This window comes from Penicillium citrinum, assembly GCF_028827155.1.
Source record: "Penicillium citrinum strain IBT 23319 chromosome Unknown utg000002l:1.0-3833315.0:1.0-3834789.0, whole genome shotgun sequence".
Lineage (NCBI taxonomy): Eukaryota > Fungi > Ascomycota > Eurotiomycetes > Eurotiales > Aspergillaceae > Penicillium > Penicillium citrinum.
In genome coordinates, this window is record NW_026622687.1 from 3,163,637 (window position 1) to 3,184,434 (window position 20,798).

Sequence of the window (20,798 nt, forward strand, 5' to 3'; positions counted from 1 at the left end):
TCTTTCATACATAATAACATATTGAGTACTTTGGAGTCATTATGGAGTAAAAAAACTTGAATTTATTGCAGAAAGAATAATATAAATTCCAATAAATCTGAATAGTTCTTTACAAGAAGATTAAAACGACTTATTTCTGCACCGTGAGAGTTGCGTTGCCCCTAATATCCTCGGAGCTACTACCGACGAGGATATCAAATTTCCCCGGCTCAACAACATACTTCATCTTAGTATTCCACAACCCAAGATCTTGGATCTTGATGGGGATCTTCACGGTCTTGGTTTTTCCAGCAGGAATGAAGACCTTGTCGAATCCCTTGAGTTGTCGATTTGGAACCACAACCGAAGCTATCTTGTCAGAAACGTAGACTTGAACAACTTCCGTACCATCACGCTTGGTGTCGGTATTAGTCACATCAACACTGACTATGATCTTGCTATCAGAAGCCGAGACTTGAGTCTGGTCGAGCTTGACAGTCCCGTATTCGAAAGTGGAGTAACTCTTGCCATACCCAAAGGGATACCACGGCAAGGGGTTTCCAAGCACATACTGGTGACCGAAGACAAGGGTACCATTGCTCAACTCCCGGCCCGAATCGCCGATTGATCGGCCTGAGTTCAAGTAATCATAGAAGATTGGCAAATCACCGACATAGCGAGGGAAACTAACGGATAACTTCCCAGATGGGTTATAATCACCAAACAGCACGTCGGCCAGGGCATTACCCCCCCTGTTCAGAAGGATAGAACTGCTGAACAAGAGCAGAGGTGGAATTCGACAGCCATGTATCAGTAACAGGTTTTCCGCTGGAGAGAACAACGACAGTGGGGACACCAGTATCCGCAATTGCCCTAATGAGCGGGCCCTGAGCGCCAACTAGAGAGAGGTCATCGACATCAACATGTTCACCGGTCCTATATTTAGTCAGTTCCTGGGAGGATCCGCAATTTGACACCGCAGATCGTGTAATTAAACATTGTTTCACTCACGTTGCGTTCAGGCCTTGCCAGAGCTGAACTTGATCTCGCGACCAAGTACCGACAACGACAATAGCCACGTCTGATTTCTTTGCTGCTTCGATTGCTTCATCGAATCCAGATTGGTCGTTGCTCCATCTTTCGCATCCTTTGGCGTACTTTATTTGAGCCTTGCCTTTCACTGCTGCCTTGATACCATCTAGTGGAGTGACACCTCGGAATTGACTTTGATTGACAACATAGTCGCCATACTAGGAGGGTTTATTAATCAAGTTGTCTGGATTTCGTATGTAGATTTCAAGGGAACTCACATTCATGAAACCATGTGCCATGGGTCCAATAACAGCAATATTACCGGACTTAGAAAGAGGAAGTGTCGTATTATGGTTCTCGAGCAAAACAATAGATTCCTTGTCCAACTTCCGTGCAAGCTTGACAGCCTCCGAGCTGTGAATCAACTTATGCCATTGCTTCTCTGAGGCAGCTGGGTACGGGTTCTCAAAAAGACCCATCTCGAACTTCGCACGAAGAAGTCGGGACACGGCGGTGTTCACAGAACCAATGTCCAATTTGCCAGATTTGAGAAGGTCGGGTATTTTCTGGTAATTACTGTGTGATGTGAGCCCAAGTCAATCATCAAAACCCAGGTCAGTCTTACAAGGAACCACCTCCCATCTCAACGTCAATACCAGCGGTCAGAATCTGCTCGGTGACGGACTCCATATCCAGTGGGTCACTTTCACAGAGCTTGAAGTAACTGCAGACTCTGTCACTGCCGCCAGCATCAGTCATGACAAAGTATTCATATCCCCATTCTTCTCGTAATATCTCGGTTAGAGTATGATAATCAGATACAGCTGGGATTCCATCGTATCTAAAAACATTGTCAGCTGGAGGTTCTACAATAAAACGAACTGTCGAGACTCACGAATGGTACGCAGCCATAATGGACCACGCGCCGGCATCAATAATAGCTCGTTTGAAGGGAGGTAGCCAACTGAAAGAGATGTAAGCTAAGCAAGAATAGCAGAATAAATATGATATTTGGACTCACGTAGTTCGCAGTTCTCTCTCGCCACCATGCACAGGTCCAGTATTCAAGCCCTGTTCAGGATCGCTGAATCCAGCAAAATGCTTTACCATCGAGGAGACCTTTTTGCTCTGTAAACCCTTGACATAATGATATCCAATCTCTCCAGCAAGAAAAGGGTCTTCAGAGAAGGTTTCTTCCACCTGAAAATCGGTGAGTTTGGGTGTAAATGAATAATTAATGAGATATTGTCGAATTATAGACTTACTCGACCAAATCGAAGCTCCCTAGCTAAATCAACCACAGGCGCGAAAATTTGATTCACACCTAATGCCTTAGCTTCCTGCGCGATGGTTTTTGCCATTTCTTGAACCAGCTATAGAAAAGAAGTCAGCTTAGAAGGAAAGCCCGTCACCACACAAAGTCAGTCTTACGTCCATATTCCAAGAGCATCCATACGCAATAGGTGAGTTGAAAATGGTAGCATTACCGATCAGAAATCCGTGAATACCTATAGGTTGTATATTAGCAATCGGCAGCTCATCAATCCGGTCCATCACTTAGATACCTTCAGTTTGAACGAGAGCAGGAATTCCGAGAGTGGTATTATGAACTAAATAATCCTGAGCGCGCTTGATGTTATCCGCAATCCAGTCCCAAGCGACGGGATATCCAACTAGTAATTCATGATATTTAGTATTCATCTAAGACTTCAACATGAATTCGAACCCGTACCGTAGAAACTACCAGCTTTCATCTCCATGTTAGTTACCAGGCCCGTTTCATTGAATGCCCCTGATGTTTGATTCATCCAATTCGTAATATCCCCTAATAGAAAAATTAGCAAAGCGATTTAGACGAATCGTCCTAATAAAGACTGAAATACCTTGCATTAACTGGGCCATTTTGTCCTCAATTGTCATTCGACCTAACAGATCTTTCACTCTCTTCTCTACCGGTGCATTTGCATCCTTGTAGATAGGAGTCTTCGCCCCAGATATCAGAGCAGGAAGCTGCATGAGCAGCAACCCCTTAGTAAATCCTTTTACCATCATCTTGATGGTCGACACGACGCGATCAATTCAATCCGAGCGAAATTTCAGAAGAAAAACTTGCAAGCCCAAAAAAAAGAAAAGAAAAATACACATCAATTATTGTCGGTCATCGTGCATATAAGCTAGAAAATCATACCACAATAACCCCTGCTTTAACTTCTTTACCCCGCGGGGAAAATTCCTACCTGGTCCACTTCACAAGTTGAGTTAGAAGAGTGGAGATTAGATCGAGGTTCAATCTGCAGCTCAATATGATCTGTGAGGTGTTCGGAGATGAAGTCGTCACGAGGTGAGCTGTTACTCGTGCGGATATCAGTGCTAAGAGCCTATTTTATGCGCTATAACTATCTTGAAACGGAGTAGGACCCCGCCACTTTGGTCTAGTTCATTAAGTATAGCATCGCTTCTGTATGATTGAGATGAGAGGAGGGGTTAGGGGCTTTTGTGAGTCAAGTTGACCGGTTAATTACATCTGCTACACTAGTGGGCGGACCAATTCATTAGCCGTGAGGGAATGGCCGCAGATGTACTCCTGTTCAGGGTTAACTAACTTGTTCAGTGTGTATGCTAACTCAGCGCATGTTCTTTTTCCACCTATCAAATTCATTTTTTACAAACTCGGACTGCTGAGAGTCGTTTCATCCTCTTAATTCACCTTTTGTCACTGATAGTCAGGTAGAGGTACAGGCAAAAAGAGAAATTAACTTGTCAAACGAGTAGAGAAATTGCTTTACAGCAGATTATTTGATGAATAGTAAGCCTTGGTATAAGCATCGAAGTCGATGCTAAATGTAGAATATTGAATGCAGTAAAACGAAAGGCACCCCGCAAAATGCAATGCCAATTACAAGCCCAGTAAATGTCCATAACAGAAAGATAAGAGAAAAAGAAGAAGAAGAAATACAGAGATTCCCGCCACGAAGAAGCTTTACACATAAAACAGAAAGGGTATGAGAGGATGTATGTATAACTTCGAGTGACCCAGCCACTCGCCATGTACAGCCTCTGGAAGCAAAGAGGGAGCTAAGGAGTTCACTCCCTTGCGATACCGCGCTTATCAAGATGCGGCAGAGGTATTAGCATCATTTTGCGACTGATCGGCCGTGTTTGTCTCATTGTTCCGTGGAGTCGCAGTCCCCTGGGTTGCTGCACCGCTAGCAATGGCTTGGTCGTTATTGCTACTTCGTAACGCGCCGCCGAGCCAGGCCAGCCCACCGCTCCATGAGTCGCTGAAGCTGCGAAGTCGAGTACCCTCTTCGTCGGACTTTTGAGTCGGGGAGTTGTAGATCTCAGTAGCGAGAGCAGGGGTTGATCGACCTGCTTCTCCTGCTGGAGTAGTGAAACTAGTTGCCGACTGAAGCCGAGCATTCGCCAGTGTCAGAGGGTTATCGTGCCCTCCATCGCCGCTCAGAGGTTCGGTATGGTCGAAAGCACCATCTAGCTGCTTTCGGCGGCCGAGCTTTCGTCGGACTCGATCTTTAAGCGGGCTGTTTTCTCCGCGTCGAAGAGATTCAGCTACCACGGCACTGAATCCACCTGATAATGCAGGGAGAAGGGGACCGGGTGAAAATCGATTGGAGATAGAATTTCGAAGCGTGCGACGGGTTGGTGTGTCTAGTGTGGCCTGGCTGCGGTCTGGAAGTTGGGCTTGGCTCCCTCCAGCTGGCGTTGAGGCGCGTCGACCAGTCGCAGCAGCGCCATTTGATGGAGAACCTTCCATTCCCGGTGCCGGTGGGAAACGAAGAAGGACTGTGGATTCTTGAGTAATATTACCATCGGATGGGGGTGTGACTGGGCGAATATCGAAATCTAGCCTTGAGTTTCCAGGGCTTTGATCATTGCTATCGGCCCAAGGATTGGACATACGGGACGGAGGTCGTAGTGGAGATGGACCTTCAAGTGACGGGCCTGAAAGAGGAGAACCGATGGGCAAAGAGCCGCTGGGTGAAGATGGAGCAGCAGAAAGGACACCCCGCGGTGTAAGCTGATCTTCATCAACTCCATCAATCCCGTGGCTCAATAAAGATCCGGCAGGAGACTGCTCGACACGGTCGGTATAATCGACTGAAGATTTTGGCCCCTTCGGAGCTCGCAATTGCTGGTTCGGGGGTGACAGGTCGACTCGGTCACGATATGGCTCACCATTGAACAGACCGATGGCCCCTTCCTCATCATCGGTAGAGAAAGTCGACTCGTCATCAGACCGAACTCTGCCACTCGTGATGAAGTAAACACCCAGAAAGGTCAAGGCACATCCCCCTACAAATTCTCCTGCCCGCCGAGCGGACATTGACTCGAAGTCACGGTAGAGGACTGCACTTCCGATGATGACGGAAAGTGTGAAGAGAACAAATTGCGTGGGTATCACTTGCGTCGAGTCGAATCGTTGTAGAGCACGATTGATATATCTAATTTGCATAAGAGCACTGAAAACTAGAACGAAGACCAGCAGATATGTGATGGGGAAGGTTATAGCGTGCCACAATGTGTATGAAAGGAGTGAAGAAACACCCTTTGTAGACAGAGCTGTATATCCGCCTATTTTTTTATATCGTTAGCATCCAAGCTTAAATAAAAAGGTCTAAACAGAAGGGCACTCACCGAACAGCCCTACCAGGCCGACATCAATCAGAATCGACCGTGAGCCATACTTGGAACTAGTCCACATAAGTCCAATGATCAAACCCGATGTCAACCCCAGGTAAAGCTCGAACTCCCAACGAGTGATCATTGCCCAAATTTCATCAGGGCCGATCTTTTCTTCCGATGACTTAGCACTGAGAACGACAACCACAGCACCAGCAATAGCCACCAAAACACCCCAAAAGTCACGCTTCCGAAACTTCTCCTTTAGTAAACAAGGTGCGATGACGCAATTTGATATCAGCGCCACCACGCCAAGAGGCGAGACAATTGATGCCGGTGCAAAGCCATAGGCCAAGAAGTTGCCCGTCTCGCCAAGGACCATGAGAATGATCCCAGCCCACCAGTAGGGAGACTGGAGGTAAGATTTACGATCTCCGAAACGATCATCCTTATCACCGGGTCGGGTTGTACGATCAGACGTAAATGAATTGCGCATTCGTTCCGCAGATTCTGAAACACGACTTCTCCCTCGAGGAGGATCATCCGGATCATCTCTGTATTCTTCAAAATCACGATGTTGCGCGAGTTGTCGTTGTTCGTTCTGCGATCTTCCCCGCAGGTCACCGTCGCGGGAACTTCCACCTTCAAGAGTTCCATATGTTCCATATCCATTTCTCGAGTCGGCGTCTGAATGATTGCGTTTCCAGTTCGCTTCCTTCTTAACCTTAGCTTGCTCCCATTCCCGCGCTATCCGGAGATGCGCATAACGCTGGATATTGAGGGCGACGGAGATCAAGACATTGCCGGCAAGAGCGGTGATGATACCGATCGTCGATGACCACTCCCCCATTTTATCGTCATTGCTCGACTGGCCATTTCCAGTAGACGGAGAATGTGAGGGATAAGGAGGCGATGTAGCGTACGAGTTATGGGAAAAGGAGGTAGAGTATGGCGTTGTAGATGGAGGTGCGATGGCCGACGTAACGAGGGAAGTTATTAACCCTGTTACTAGGGGTACCTGAGGAGAGTCCATGCGGGCGCGTAGTAAGCAAGGATGAGAGGTAGTTACGAGTAACTGAATCGCGATCACCTCAGGGTCGAGACTCGATGTATATACCGATGTGGACTTCGGGCCCGAGCTCTTTTAATAGTGGCAGTCGAACCAAGTCGACGAAGGAATAAGGGTTAAAATCGAAGAGGAAACATTTCACAGACAAAGAACTGATAACATCTCGAGGGTATAAATTAGCAAGAAAAAGCAATCAGTGGACGTCTTTGACAACGCCTCGTCGCGTGTGAAAGGCAGAAGTTGCCGGGGAAGTCTGGAAGTTCCCCAAAAGCTTCGAAGCGGAAAGATGCTGACATAGCAGAACTCGCCCACGACACTCCTTACTCCACGTTAAATTGCTGCCTCACGCAAGTCTTCTTTGCGCTTACTTGCACTCGCGAATACTGCGTCAAAGCTGTGCATGTGCGAGGTCCAAACTCACGCTGGTCTTGCATTGCATGCGCCATTGGTAGTTGATCCTTTAGGGCGGACGTCATTTCGCAGCCAAGAAAAGAGGGGGGGGATTCCTGAGGAACTCAGTAAGGAGGCGCACTATGCGCAGTTTGTTTCATTGAGTTTGGCATTGGCCATGGAGTGGGTATCATCAATAGTAATACGAATTTACAGCGGGAGAGAGGTTGGGGGAGAGTTATCATCATCAGGGTTCATGAAGTCTATTATACATATCGTGGACATGGAAATAACCAAAGATTTATCGTCGAGCCTTTTTCTTGTCTGGTTCGCCTTCTTCTTCATCGCTTAGCTCTGCATAGATTGCTTGAGGCTGGGTTTCCTTATATGCCTTGGTGAATATAGGATCCTTCTCGGCTTTGTCGGCATATTTCAAGAGTGCCTCACGAGGATCCTCATCACGCATGGAACTAAGCGGAATATTCTCTCGAATGTGTTTCTCATCCGGCTGAGACTTTGCGAAGGGTGTCACGGCCGGCAAGTGTGGACGACGAGGGTCTCGAGAGCGACCAGAGGCTGTTAAGCCTACCGTAGGATGACGGGCAGACCAGGTTGAAGAGCTATAATGGGGTACACCATTAGATCCAACAACCACCGAGTCTCCAGAGAGACCCTGGGTCAGGTCAGTCGTGAGAGTGGCATTGTCGTCCAAATGGCGGCGCTTGGGTGCGCGAGACATGACCAGCGCCGCACCCTTAGTTGACATTGTAGGATTGTATAGGACATGTGTTTCAGCGTTGGCGGAGCCGGTCAAAATCTGGTTCAACTTCTCATGCCACAGAACAGAAATCAAGGGAGATCCCGGAGTAACAGGAGTGACGAGTTCGGGCCGCAATGTAGCCGGATTGAGAATGTGTAAATGTCCGGTTTCCGAGCCGGTGATAACATTGGCCGAAGTCGGGGAGAAGAGGATATTGGATGTTGGATAGCGAGAAGAGGTTGAGGTATGCGTAACCGTATTGACAGGACTCTTGAACTTTCTGGTATCCCAGAGCTTGATCGTATCATCTCCACCTCGACTGACGACAAGCCGGCCGTCGGAGCTTATATCTAGACCACTGGTCCATGTATCGCGGACATGGGCATCTCGCACCTCAGCAGCGGGTCTAGTGAAAGGTCCCTTTCCACTATACATCACCAAGCTACCATCGAGAGCCGCAGTAACTAACACATCAGAACCGCCCTGTTTGGGAGAACCCCAAGCGACGGCTGTCATCTTAGTCCGGCCAGCAGATCCAGCAACACGCGATTTATGCACAATCACTTCTTTTTGTGATCGGCCCACATTGGCATCCCAAATGCGTACCGTACCATCTGAGCCAGCAGTAGCACACAGGTTTTCATCTGATGGACACCAAACTCCACTAGTAACCTCTGAAACGTGACCCTTAGTATTGTGAAGATCCCGCAGATACATATCACCCTTGACGAATTCTAAAAGAGTTTCGCCATCACGATCGAGAATTCTGGACTGAGCCGATGCGGGTACGGCAAGAACATAACCAGGAGTAATAGGGTTGAAGGCGACGTAGTGAACGGAATGGGTATCTTGCGCGGCGGACTGTTTCTTCAACGAGGGATCAACGGATTTGAAGGCGCGAATGGTTGACGGAGTCATAGAGGCAAAATCATGAAATTTCAACGTGCAATCGGTAGAGCCTGTAATTAGTCGCGATCCTGATGGATCAACGGTCATGGTTGTCACGGCGCGTTCATGGGTCTTGAGGACCATTTCATGCGACACAGGGAATTCATCCTCATCATCCGAGTCGTCCGAGTCGTCCGAGTCATCATCACCCGAGTCTGAGTTCTCATCACGCTTGGAGATAACTTTTGGGTCTGCTGGTTCAGCAGCGCTGGCTGCGGAGGCTGCATTTAGCTCACTGCCGTCATCATTGGCATGCGGTTTCGCTGAAACTTCTGCGCGCTTTGAACGATTGATCTGCGTATCAACGTCGACAGACTTCTCCTGCTTCCCGAAGCTGGAAGGGAAGAATTGTTTGAATGCCTCCTCGTCGAAGCCGTCCATTTTTCAAGCGTGAGACGTTGGAGAATGCTTGGTCTTAATACATCTTGCCGCAAGAACTTGCGCAGCGTCGAAGCTTGTTTGCACTGTTTGCATTTAATATTGGGGACGATACGCTAACCGGATTAGGTTGAGAGATCATCATGTCGGTACATTGGATGACCTACCCTATTGGAATAGGGTAGGGTTTGGACATAGGAGCTCCTAGCACGACCAAAAATCATTGTTTAAGGCTAAGTTCGGCTTTGAGGGTCTCTTTCGAAGTGATTAAACGTATTCTACATTACAGCTCAATCGAGAATTAAAGAACGTCGACACTCAAGGCAACATATCGAGGTATACCATCTCCGTTAATCGCTTGGGTTCCATTAAAATACACAGATCTAGCCCTGAAGGTCTCTCACATGGCCTTTCTCAACTGAGAACTGGCCATGCTTACAAGTACAATCCCTCCACAGGGCCACCGTCTTGCTTGGTCTTCATAATGCGCTCCCGAGCGGACCGGAAGTCATCCATCTGCACTCTCATGCGGCGCTCTCTGAGGGCCATCAGACCAGCCTCGGTACAGATGGCACGGATATCGGCACCGGAAAGATCATCCTTCTGGTTAATGAACTCATCCAGGTCGACATCATCACCGAGAGACATCTTCGAGGTGTGCAAGGTGAAAATCTTCTTCTTCGTAGTTTCTGGGAGAGGAAATGGGTTAGTGATATAGAATATACGATCAATAATGAGAAGAAACTTACGGTCAGGGTTCTCAAACAAGATCTTACGATCGATACGACCAGGTCGAATCAGAGCTGGATCCAGCGTTTCGATCTTATTAGTAGCCATGATGACCTTCACGTCACCGCGATCATCAAACCCGTCCAGTTGATTGAGCAGTTCCAGCATGGTACGCTGGATCTCACGCTCACCACCTGATTGAGATTCATAACGCTTGGTACCAATGGCATCAATTTCATCAATGAACACAATCGAGGGGGCATGCTCAGCGGCAACTGAGAAGATCTGGCGAACCAAACGAGGACCATCACCCAGGTACTTCTGGATCAGCTCACTACCAACAATGCGCAGGAAAGTTGCACTTGTTTGGTTGGCAACAGCCTTCGCGAGAAGCGTTTTTCCTGTTCCGGGTGCACCATAGAGAATGACACCCTTGGGTGGCTTAATACCCATCTCCTCATATAGCTCGGGGTGTAGTAACGGCAACTCGACGGATTCTCGGACTTCTTGAATTTGTTGTTCCAGACCACCAATGTCGGCATATGACTCAGTCGGGGCCTTGTCCAGCTTCATGACCGATACAAGAGGGTCGGACTCCTCTGTCAGGACACCAACGACTGATACCGACTTGTGATGCAGCAGAATGCTAGCGCCAGGCTCCAAAAGATCCTTATCAACGAAGGACATGATCGAAACATAGTACTCTGGGCCAGTGGCGCTGGAAACGATGGCATGGTCATCATCAATCAACTCCTCCAGGTTACCGACGCCCATCGGGCTGCCACGCATGTCATCAACTCGGCTCCGCTCATCAGCGTTACGGTCCATGACATCTAAGTCACCCTGGTTAACAGGGCCCTGCGAAGCCTGAGCCTTGGCCTTGCGCAATCGCTCCATGTTCTCAACATATTCCTCTTCAAGAAGCAGGTGGTCGTGAACTCGTTGCATTCGAAGGTATCTTAGCTTGCATCGCGACGTCGGGTAGATATCGGGGAGTTTGGCAGCAGTGCTGGGACCAGCAGCCTTGCGCTTCTTCTTTCCGATGCGAGTGGTTGGTGGTGGAGGGGGGCTCGTATCTAGGCTTGTCCTTCTGCCAAACGCGATCTCAGCACTGATCGAGCAATCAAACGAAAATGGAACAGGGCCATACCTTCTTATCCTTGTCATCACGTCCATCTCCGCCAGGGCCGCCGCCCATATTAGACTGCTGGTTACCCTATTACGATGGAACATCAGTACATGCTGGACCTGATAGGTGTTCGCCAGGTAGGGCGACTCACCATGTTTGTAAGCCAGCGACAGGACCGCTGTCAAAGCCAAAAAAGCACCGAACAAAGATAGATATGAATGCGGTATAGCTTCCACGCCCGCCAATGAATTACGAGGATGGAGGTTCGAAGGTGAAAGGGATGGCCAATGTAGCTGTGGTGTTGCTTGCTCTTCGGGGTCGGCGAGCTGGGAAGCTGTTGCCGCCAGCACGTGATCCTCTATGCCTGAGGTATTAACTGCGTCATGAGATTTATGCCTGTATGCCTGATTCTCTCCGCTATGCTTTCCGCACGTATTTTTGTCCTTAAGAAACGGATTCAACTACTGTCCATCAAACTCGTTCCTATAATACAACGGAATCATCTGTGTTCGAGGAAGCTTATAAAGTGGTTATATATTCATATCTGGGTTTCGAAGTGAATCGCCCAGTTGTACGGACAGCTAAGCAAATCCATTAACTTCGGTATTTCCCCTCCTCTGGTAAGGTTGATTTGTGCTTTTCAACCCATGGCGATATAATTTGCCTGCTTTCAAACATATTCCTTGAATTTTGTCCATGGGTGCTCGAGGCATCCAGAGGATATAGCATTATATTCGTTTTATTGGGTTTTATCTAACGTTCATGCATATATACTGGATAATGTCTGGCACCGCTTGGCGGTCTCCTTCCGTTCTAGTGCTCACCCCGTCGCCGCTTTTGCTCACTGAGTAGAATTGAGCACGCCCCTGACTGGCCTTAGCTGCTCTCGCCACACGCGGCATGGCTTCGACCTAAAAGTGGGAGTGTCTCATCACTGCCTAGAAGGGCTGGCAGTTTAACGGCTACCCAACCTTGCTTATTAGCTTTTAATATTTAAAGCGACTGTCGAGCAGCCCTCCAACCCCTTCAAAAACTGCGCTAGATCAGATTTATCAAGAGTTGCGCGGTAACGATGCACCACGTAGCCGTTCTTGCGTAGGAGAACGCCAATCTACGCGCAGCGAATGAGAAGAAGCGCCAAAAGCGCAATCGGTCTACTAGGCAGATAGCCAAACTCGTAACGTTGCTGGGCCACAGCCATCGCATTAGACAATAGAGCCAATCTTCTCAATAAGAATAAAGAGGGAGAAGAAGAGCAATGTCAAGGGAACGTCACTGAGATTGTTACTGCCTAGATGCCTTTAAGTATGTTGTGCATAAGCAAGTAGAATGAGCGGTCAACCCACGGGTATAAGACTTCGCACCGAAGACGATACGCTTGAGAAACTCAAGCGTTATTCTTGTATACAGAGAATATACACATTCTATCCAAAGTCCTTCTTGCCTACCGCCTAGTCACCGGCGCCAACCAACCTGGCTATTCTCTCTACAAGCAAGAAAAGCGATAGTGGGAGTTCTAATGTCCGATCTTCTTGAATGCCTCCAAGGAAGCACGTTGATTCCTCCTCACCCCCTCATCATTAGCGATTCGATGCCCCTGCCATGCCTTGTAGATGAATCGGTACCACGCCATTTTCTTGCTGGCCATAGCCTTCACCTGCCACTCGATTGCCTCCCAGGACTTATATGTTTCCACCAGAGCAAGTGTAAGGTACTGTAGAGGCTTGTCATACGGCCGGCGAATCCCAATGGGAGTTGTATTGATGTCGTGCGAGAGAAGCAATGACCATGTTTTCAGCGTCAACTGTTTTTCGGGTAAGTTTTCAAGTGCGTCCTCTGGGTCAATATCGAAGATCGACGGAAACTGGAGCCCTATTTGTTCTCGCGAGTAATCGGCCTCGTACATAGCTCCGAGTCTATACGCGGTGATTTCCGTCAATTCCTGCACCTTTTCCTTTGGGTAGCTGGCTCCTTTGAGAACTTGATTCAGACAGTTATGCAAGGCGATATTCGGACCGGCATTGTCGGCACCGGGGTTGGAGGCAAAGTACTCTTGGGCGAGATACTGAAGACGTTTGAGCCGCCGTCCGCCAGCTCTAGCCAGCTCGCTACTTGCCGCGCATGTCGTTGGGGGAACCTGACGCAGGGACTGCCATTTTTCCTTGAATGACACAAGAGGCAAACCGAGGCGAGGCTGATAGCTTGTCTCCCATTCATCGTTTTCCGCAGAGAAGTGGATTCGCTGCCTGTCGCCGAGTAATCCCATCCCCTTCACACAGTCATATATAGACTTCGCGAGTTGTATGTATGTCGGGTGCTCCAACCTCTCCTTAATGTCATCTTCAGCATCTACCAGGCAGCGTAGTACTGCTGATGCGGCCAAGCTGCCGCTGGCTCGTCCAATACTTCCGCTGAGGGGCCACGATGAGGATTTGCTGCGTGGACCAGCTGCTGCGATTGCTGTGGCATTAAGCTGTTGCTGTCTGATGTCGGGGACCACTAGCCAACCGCCGGAGTAACATGAGGTGGTGAACAAGGTCACTTGAGGCCTGTTTCGGATCTCTCGGCGCAAGTCTCCCATGCGAAGCATTGACCCTCCAATCTCAACATCATACTCCGGGGTTCCGTGGCCGAATATGAACAGGACAAGATGCTCTTGAAGGCGGGATGCTTCAGCAACTTGCTCTTGTAGAGTGCTCAGGTATCGCTCGAGGAGGATGTTTCTCGGCACAACCCGCAAATTTCCAGCCTGATATATACCCGCGAGTCTCTGACTGTCAAGCACCGCCCGACGGTCTCCTTGTGAATCGCCATGAAGATATTCCTTGTACTTGGAGACGAGTCTTTCGGGGTCTTCACATGTCAACCAGATCTGGTTAGGCGCTGGCGGCACTCATACGGTTAGCAGAGCACGAATGACAGCAGGACCAGGGCAGACTCACGTCGAGGGAATGCAGGGGCCAAGAGATAATGGAAAAGGTAGAAGTCGGACACAAACCATCCATCTTCGTTTGGGCTAGCTTGATCGTCTATGTCGGTCGTGCCAAGTAGAGCTAGGATGCGATGGCGGGGAGGGAGGTCCGGAGGACTATGCGTGAGAAACTCGCGCCCATCGAGCTCCTCCTTAGTCCCGTTCTGGCGGCCTATGACGTTGAAATTGGGAAATTCAGCCGGGCGGATAGTGGCCATTGCGACACGTAGTCCTGGTTGGATGGAAATAGAAGTGGTGGGGCCTGCAATGTGATGACTTGTGGGTCAGGTGAAGTTGCAATGATTCGATGTCATTCCACCGGAAGGGGAATGGCTACAGACACGGCACGAGGATTAATAGGGACACAACAGATTTTACTACTGGCACAACAAATAACTAGTTAACTTAACTAGTTAGTTAGTTATATAATACCCGTATCACATAGTTAACTAGTGTTCGCAAAATGAATAACCCTATGGGCCTATACTAATTTGGGAATAGCCAGATGGACGCTAAGAAACAAACACTGATTGGACGTGAAAGCATCGGGGTTGAGCAAGGCTTCAAGCACTGAGTGATCACTGAGCGGTCCTGATTGGCCACTGGACGATCTCTGAGTATTAGTCATTTGTCACTGACTCTCTGACCCAATCGGCCTGACACCCTGGCCAGCACATGATCATCATCAAAGTCTCACCAAAGTGCTCTTATTGATAATTTCCAATAAGTTGTTTCATTTCGAATTATAATTATCGTTCTTTTTGATTCAAATCAATCGTCTCATTTATAATGTCCAGCCATCGAATTCGTCGAATTGGAAAAGAAATTGCCGATATCAGGGCAGACACCCATTCACAGATCAGCATTGAACCCTTTGGCGATCAGGATGATGTTACTCATCTCCGTGGTTCATTTCCAGGGCCACCTGGAACTCCTTATGAAGGAGGTACATATGCGGTAGATGTGAAAATCCCAAATGACTACCCATTTACGCCTCCGGTGATGAAATTTGAGACCAAAGTATGGCATCCGAACATCAGCAGCCAAACCGTAAGTTTACCTTGGAAAATAACTAATGTCATTTACCAAATCGCTAATATACTTGCAACTATAAGGGTGCCATCTGTCTTGATACTCTTTCTAGTGCTTGGTCTCCGGTATTGACTGTGAAATCTGCACTTCTGTCCTTGCAGCAGCTACTGAGCACACCAGAGCCCAAGGACCCTCAAGACGCAGAAGTCGCAAAAATGATGATGCGTCAGCCTCAAGAGTTTACGCGTGTAGCCCGACAATGGGCTGTCCGTTATGCCGATGCTCCGCCAAAGCCCAACGAGGCCAGTGAGGATGTTTCGGCCGCAGAGGCCAACACAGCTGAAGAGAACGATCTTGCCCGGTAAGTCAAATATTGCAACTAAAGAATGGAGTTGGTGGATGTTGGACTAATTGTTTCCATCTAGATATAACGGATACAGTAAAGATCTTGTGGACCGGTTTGGAAGTATGGGATTTGATGTGGAGCAAGTTGTTGATGCCTTTGAGCGTGTAGGTGTCAGTCGCAACGGGGGAGATGACTATGATCTAGGTGCCGGAGTTATGGGAGATATCACCGCACGACTTCTCGGCGAGTAATGTATTATTCCTAATTGTCCTTTTGGTCATGTATCGATGTTCTTGATGAGCCTATTGTGAAATGAATTAGATGATGCATATAGAAGCCCGACACTTGTGAAATTCGGAAGCAAATATGAAATCGATACTCGTACACAAGTGTCGTATTCTATAGCCGTATTTGGTAATACTGGGTAGTACGTAGTTATTCTATTTAATTAATGTATTGACACGCCACGAACCTTGGAAGCGCGAGTGCAGAGAAATCTTACTCAAAAAAGAAAACTATCGATTACTGGAAGTAAATTGATGGAAAGATCAGTGGATGTATTGTTTTTATTTGAATTTTTCCACTAGTAGTACTCTAGAGATGCTATGGGTGAAGATCATATGTCTATACACTCAGAATGGCGCACCTTCAATGAGGAGAAGAAAGCACGATTCTAGTTGCCATCAAGTGCATTCACTACTCATTCCATGATGCATCCGCCGTTAATAAGTCACATTTCCAACATTTTTTGATACTTTGTGGTTATGTCGGCGCTAGAGGATACCCAATATTCGTGTCTAGACAAACTTGCACCTCAATTTGTCTAGACACGAATTAGGGGTGCTATCCAAGTACATTGGATGTTACCTATAGTAGGGTACTTTGGGGAAAAGTGGAGGTTATCGATAAGCCGGTGAGTTGTGGAAATATCCACAAGGGAAAGCTTGCCGCTTCAACTTTCAACCGCTGCGGGCCGTTGTTCTTTCACACTTCTTCGTCGAGCGAGTCTTGCAAATAGCCTCCATTGACTAATACCTTTCATCTCCTGTTGAAGGCTTGAGTCAGCCACTTCCCCCGGCAACCCTCGTTCGGTCCTCTCCCCCGGCAATTCTCATCATTTCTCCCAGATCGTCTCCAGTATTCCCGAACTTCGCCTCACATCTCCCATCTTGCACACGATGATTGAAGACGAGATCTACCGCACCTCCTCCCAATTTCGCGTGTGGTCCTATACCGAGAAATCCCTACAATCACTTCGCGCAACGACAAATACGGCTGCTAGCGATCGAGTCAAGATCGCATTACGCCGAGCCCGCGCTGCTCAGCAATCTACCACGCCCTCCGCGACAGGAACTCCACAACCTGGCAGTGATATTGATAGCAAGACGGATGAAAAGCCAATAGATTGTCTTACTCCCGAAGAAGAGCTAGTGTTTGTTCGATATTACTGTGAAAGTTTGTTAGAATTGGGTGATGAGTACAAGCCACCATTACCTACCACACTCCGAGTAAGTTAAGGTAGCCTTGCGTGAAAAAAGAAAACCAGCTCACAATGTTTTTTTTTTTGGAAAAACTATAAGGCCACTGCTATTCAGTATCTTCGCCGGTTCTATTTAACCAACTCACCCATGACGTATCATCCAAAAAAGATCATGGCCTGCGCTCTCTTCCTTGCCACCAAAACCGACAATTACTACATGTCTCTACAAAAATTCTCTGAAACAATCCCAGGGTCACCCTCGCCAGAAGATGTTATAGCACCGGAATTCCTACTTATGCAAGGTCTTCGCTTCACATTCGATGTTCGACATCCATTCCGCGGACTTGAAGGCGGCATCATGGAGCTCTCAGCAATCGCAGAGGGCCAAGGCCAACCAACACCCATCCTTCCACATCAAAATGCCCAATCACTTAAACAAGCGCTTCTCTCCATCGCACCACCTCCTACACCTTCATCCTCTATCACCGATCGGATTGGGCGCGCGCACAATGCCACACGTGAGCTGCTCAAGACCGCGGCACAGATGACAGATGCCTACTTCCTCTATACCCCATCGCAAATCTGGCTTTCAGCATTCCTCTTAGCGGACCGACCCTTGTGCGAATTCTACCTCCAAACAAAACTCGGCGGCCCAATAACACCTTCACCCGCCAATTCAGATCCATCTACTCCTCTCGATCCCCTCGTCGAACTTCGCACCAAGCTGTTTCAAGTTCTTTCCGACTGTTCAGCTCTACTCCAAGCATATACACCTCTCTCGTCCGACCCAGCCCAAATAAAGAACCTCAAGCGTATCGCTAAGAAACACTATAAATGCCAGAATCCCGAAGGGGCAAATATGGCGCAGAAACGCGACTCAGCTCAGCCTCCTACCTCAGGCGCGGCTACTGATTCTGGTCAAGTCACCTCCGAAAGTGAGACGGAGAGATTAGCTAAGAAGCGCAAGCTGGAGGAGCAGAAACGTAGTGCTCAGGATATGTTTGGTGGAGAGTTAGTTCCTGACAGGACGAAAGGACAGTGAAGGTCTATTTTACTCGATGGGTATTCATTGAATGGATCTCTGGGGCATTGTGAGAATGATGTTTAGCAGCAATCTTGGATTCATCTCATAACAATATATTTCCCGAGTCCTGAATCGGTATCTTATTATAGCAATTGCCAGGTGCCCACCTGGCAATTAAAGTACATACTTCACCCGAAGTACCTACTTTACTATATAGTAGCTTGTCACTAGGAGATACTGTACTGTGCATAGGTGCCTACACTATTTCTATATCTATAGATATGCCTACAAAAAACACTCAAGACTCGACAATATCAGAATTACAAAAGCACCCACTCATCAATTTGAATGGACTACCATTCCATTCCAAAGCCTACTCTATCCAAGATACAGGAAGAGAAATCCAAAAAAAATAAAAGAAAATTCCAGCACTGGCAGAATGACCATGCGCTGGTGGGGGGAATGAGTTCATGACCAGCAACTAAAAACAAAAAAACAAATTCAAGCAATGCTCCCCCCCATAACGGGAAAGGAGGAAAATAAGGGAAAGACCACCGATCTAAGAACAAGAACAAGTGTGTAAAAAGAAAAAGAGAAAGAAAGAAAAAACCAAAATCAAGCGCCGCGCCCATCATGAATGAGAAATAATCATATGCAAGATATAACCCGGCTCAGGCTGTCGAAACCGGACGCTTTCATGGAATGAATTTCTCGTTTTGTTCGCGGGGACTTTAAAACTTTTTCCGACATTGCAATTCCTTTTCGAAATTTCTCGTCTAGCATTTCGTCGTCATCAGGTTTATGTCAAATGAATATAAACCGTTTTTTCATGCAATAAGAAATAGATTAGAGCGTTTAGACGGCACCGGCATCCAGCATCTTGTTGCGCAGGTAGTTCTTGTATGCTCCGATGGTACCATCCCAGCGGCGGACAGTCTTGTGCTCGCAGACCATGATGTCCTTGGCGATCTTGTCGAGAAGACGGAAATCGTGGGACACGACGACAACACCACCTTCGTAAGCGTTGATGGCATCAGCCAGCGAGTCAATGGTGGGGATATCGAGACCGTTGGTAGGCTCGTCCAGCAGGATCATGTTAGGGGACTCGATGGCCAGCAGAGCGAAAACAATACGACTCTTCTGACCCTCGGACAGGGTACCCATGATGGCAGTCTGGGACTCACCGCTGAGACCGTAGCGGCCCAGCTGCTGGCGCCAGTATTGGTAGTCCTGGGACTTCTCGGGGAACTTGTCACGGACGAACTCCAGAGCAGACTTGGTCAGGTCAAGTTGCTCAGCGGAGTGTTGGCTGTACATGCCGAGCTTCAAGTGAGTGTGGCGGGAGACACGACCACCGATGGGGCTCAGCTTGCCGGTCATGAGACGGAGCAGGGTGGACTTGCCGACACCGTTGGGGCCGACCAGGGCAGTACGAGAGTCCATGTCAACACCGAAGTCAAGGTGCTCGTACAGGGTGTCGTCCCAGTTACCAGAGTAAGAGAAGCTGACATCATCGAAGGACAGGACGGGAGGGGGCAGCTTCTCGACCTCGGCGAAGCGGAAAGTGAAGACCCGGTCGGGGATGACAGGCTGGATGAAACCATCGGCCTCCATCTTGTCGAGAATCTTTTGGCGGGACTTGGCCTGACGCACCAAGTTGGCGTAGGTACCAGCGGAAGCAATGAACTTCTTGATGTGCTGGATTTCCTCTTGTTGCTTGGCGTAGGCCTTCATCTGGTTGGTCTCCTGCTCACTGCGAGTCTTGTGGTAAGAATCGTAGTTACCACCGTAGTAGAGAAGCTGCTGGCCACGCATGTCCAGCATGTTGGTGCAGACACCGTTCAGGAAATCCATGGAGTGGGAGACCAGAACCAGGGTACGTTCCCACTTCTTCATGTATTCCTCCAACCACACACAGGCCTCCAAGTCCAAGTGAGCAGTGGGGTCATCCAGAAGAAGCAGCGAAGGCTTGACGAACAGGGCCTTGGCGAGGGCAACACGCATACGCCAGCCACCGGACATATCCTTGGTCTTCTTGTTAATGGTGGTTTTGTTGAAACCCAGACCAGTCAAGATCAGGGAAGCACGAGTGTGGAAGGTTGAAGGATCCATCTTGTCCATACGCTGTACAAATGGTTAGTATGAGCTTAATGATGACTCAAAGAAGAGGACTATGCCACTCGTCCAGGGGAATAGAAATCACTTACGTCGTACAAGTCCTCAAGGATAGGGCTCTCAGGGCCCTCTTGCTCGAGAATCTCCTCAGCACGCTTCTCCATGTTGTCCAGTTGGCTCTGGGCCTCACGAACAACCCACTCCAGAGCACCAAATTCAGTAGGGGGGGGCACCCTCGTTCAACAGGTAGATATCGATGTGCTCAGGGATGGGGAACTCGCGGGTAGCGATAGACTTCAGCAGGGTGGACTTTCCGCAGCCGTTCTCACCCAGGAGACCGTAACGACGACCGAAGTTCAGCTCAAGGGTGGAGTCGGTGATAAGGACCTTTCCGTGGAACACCAGAGAAGCGGAGGTGATCTTGCAGTCGCGGGAAGAAGGAATAGAAGAAAGCACACCAGTGGTGACACGATCAGACAGACCGTGCTTATCCATCTGGGCTGTGAGCTTCTCAACCTCCTTCATCTTGTCATCGGTGGTGGCGGGTTGCTCGCTAGGGTCCTCGGAAGCCTCATCAGCCTTGGAGCCCTTCTTAGTCTTCTTGTCGTCGGCACGCTTGGCCATGCGGGCGGCCTTGGAGGCGGAAACCATGATGGCGGATATAGAGAGCGTGAAAAACGAGTAGAAAGAAAAGAGGAAAAGGAGGGGGGGAGGGTAGGATAGGTTGGTGTTATGGGGAGGGGGGATGAAGAGGGAGAAGAGAAGAGAATGACGGAGG

At 48.5% G+C, this 20,798-nt stretch overlaps 8 protein-coding genes across 8 annotated transcripts; 2 read left to right on the top strand and 6 right to left on the bottom strand.

The window, feature by feature from the left end:
* Positions 1-130: 130 nt before the first annotated feature.
* Positions 131-3,063, bottom strand: N7469_003001 (uncharacterized protein; the record flags this gene model as incomplete). Its single annotated transcript, XM_056641921.1, is given in 12 exon segments — positions 131-731; positions 751-915; positions 991-1,229; positions 1,290-1,587; positions 1,637-1,852; positions 1,907-1,975; positions 2,033-2,211; positions 2,277-2,384; positions 2,443-2,519; positions 2,577-2,684; positions 2,744-2,836; positions 2,895-3,063. 12 exon segments carry the CDS (start codon positions 3,061-3,063, stop codon positions 131-133), a joined length of 2,322 nt encoding a protein of 773 aa, XP_056504415.1.
* Positions 3,064-4,120: 1,057 nt separating this feature from the next.
* N7469_003002 (DUF803 domain membrane protein) lies at positions 4,121-6,682 on the bottom strand (the record flags this gene model as incomplete). The annotated part of the gene is made up of 2 exons (XM_056641922.1): positions 4,121-5,601; positions 5,665-6,682. The coding sequence occupies 2 exons, from the start codon at positions 6,680-6,682 to the stop codon at positions 4,121-4,123; spliced, it is 2,499 nt and encodes an 832-aa protein (XP_056504416.1).
* A 727-nt stretch (positions 6,683-7,409) lies between these two features.
* On the bottom strand, positions 7,410-9,197 carry N7469_003003 (WD40 repeat domain-containing protein; the record flags this gene model as incomplete). The annotated part of the gene is made up of 1 exon (XM_056641923.1): positions 7,410-9,197. The coding sequence occupies one exon, from the start codon at positions 9,195-9,197 to the stop codon at positions 7,410-7,412; it is 1,788 nt and encodes a 595-aa protein (XP_056504417.1).
* A 432-nt stretch (positions 9,198-9,629) lies between these two features.
* Positions 9,630-11,252, bottom strand: N7469_003004 (proteasome regulatory particle base subunit RPT2; the record flags this gene model as incomplete). Its single annotated transcript, XM_056641924.1, has 4 exons — positions 11,204-11,252; positions 11,074-11,139; positions 9,944-11,027; positions 9,630-9,883 (listed from the first exon to the last, which is right to left on the bottom strand). The coding sequence occupies exons 1-4, from the start codon at positions 11,204-11,206 to the stop codon at positions 9,630-9,632; spliced, it is 1,407 nt and encodes a 468-aa protein (XP_056504418.1). The 5' UTR covers positions 11,207-11,252.
* Positions 11,253-12,568: 1,316 nt separating this feature from the next.
* Positions 12,569-14,241, bottom strand: N7469_003005 (uncharacterized protein; the record flags this gene model as incomplete). The annotated part of the gene is made up of 2 exons (XM_056641925.1): positions 12,569-13,944; positions 13,995-14,241. The coding sequence occupies 2 exons, from the start codon at positions 14,239-14,241 to the stop codon at positions 12,569-12,571; spliced, it is 1,623 nt and encodes a 540-aa protein (XP_056504419.1).
* Positions 14,242-14,812: 571 nt separating this feature from the next.
* On the top strand, positions 14,813-15,652 carry N7469_003006 (E2 ubiquitin-conjugating protein UBC1; the record flags this gene model as incomplete). The annotated part of the gene is made up of 3 exons (XM_056641926.1): positions 14,813-15,073; positions 15,139-15,416; positions 15,481-15,652. 3 exons carry the CDS (start codon positions 14,813-14,815, stop codon positions 15,650-15,652), a joined length of 711 nt encoding a protein of 236 aa, XP_056504420.1.
* A 927-nt stretch (positions 15,653-16,579) lies between these two features.
* On the top strand, positions 16,580-17,923 carry N7469_003007 (TFIIH complex kinase subunit CCL1; the record flags this gene model as incomplete). The annotated part of the gene is made up of 2 exons (XM_056641927.1): positions 16,580-16,909; positions 16,982-17,923. The coding sequence occupies 2 exons, from the start codon at positions 16,580-16,582 to the stop codon at positions 17,921-17,923; spliced, it is 1,272 nt and encodes a 423-aa protein (XP_056504421.1).
* An 837-nt stretch (positions 17,924-18,760) lies between these two features.
* N7469_003008 (ATP-binding cassette family ATPase ARB1) lies at positions 18,761-20,671 on the bottom strand (the record flags this gene model as incomplete). Its single annotated transcript, XM_056641928.1, is given in 3 exon segments — positions 18,761-20,029; positions 20,113-20,254; positions 20,265-20,671. 3 exon segments carry the CDS (start codon positions 20,669-20,671, stop codon positions 18,761-18,763), a joined length of 1,818 nt encoding a protein of 605 aa, XP_056504422.1.
* Between the last annotated feature and the right edge of the window lie 127 nt (positions 20,672-20,798).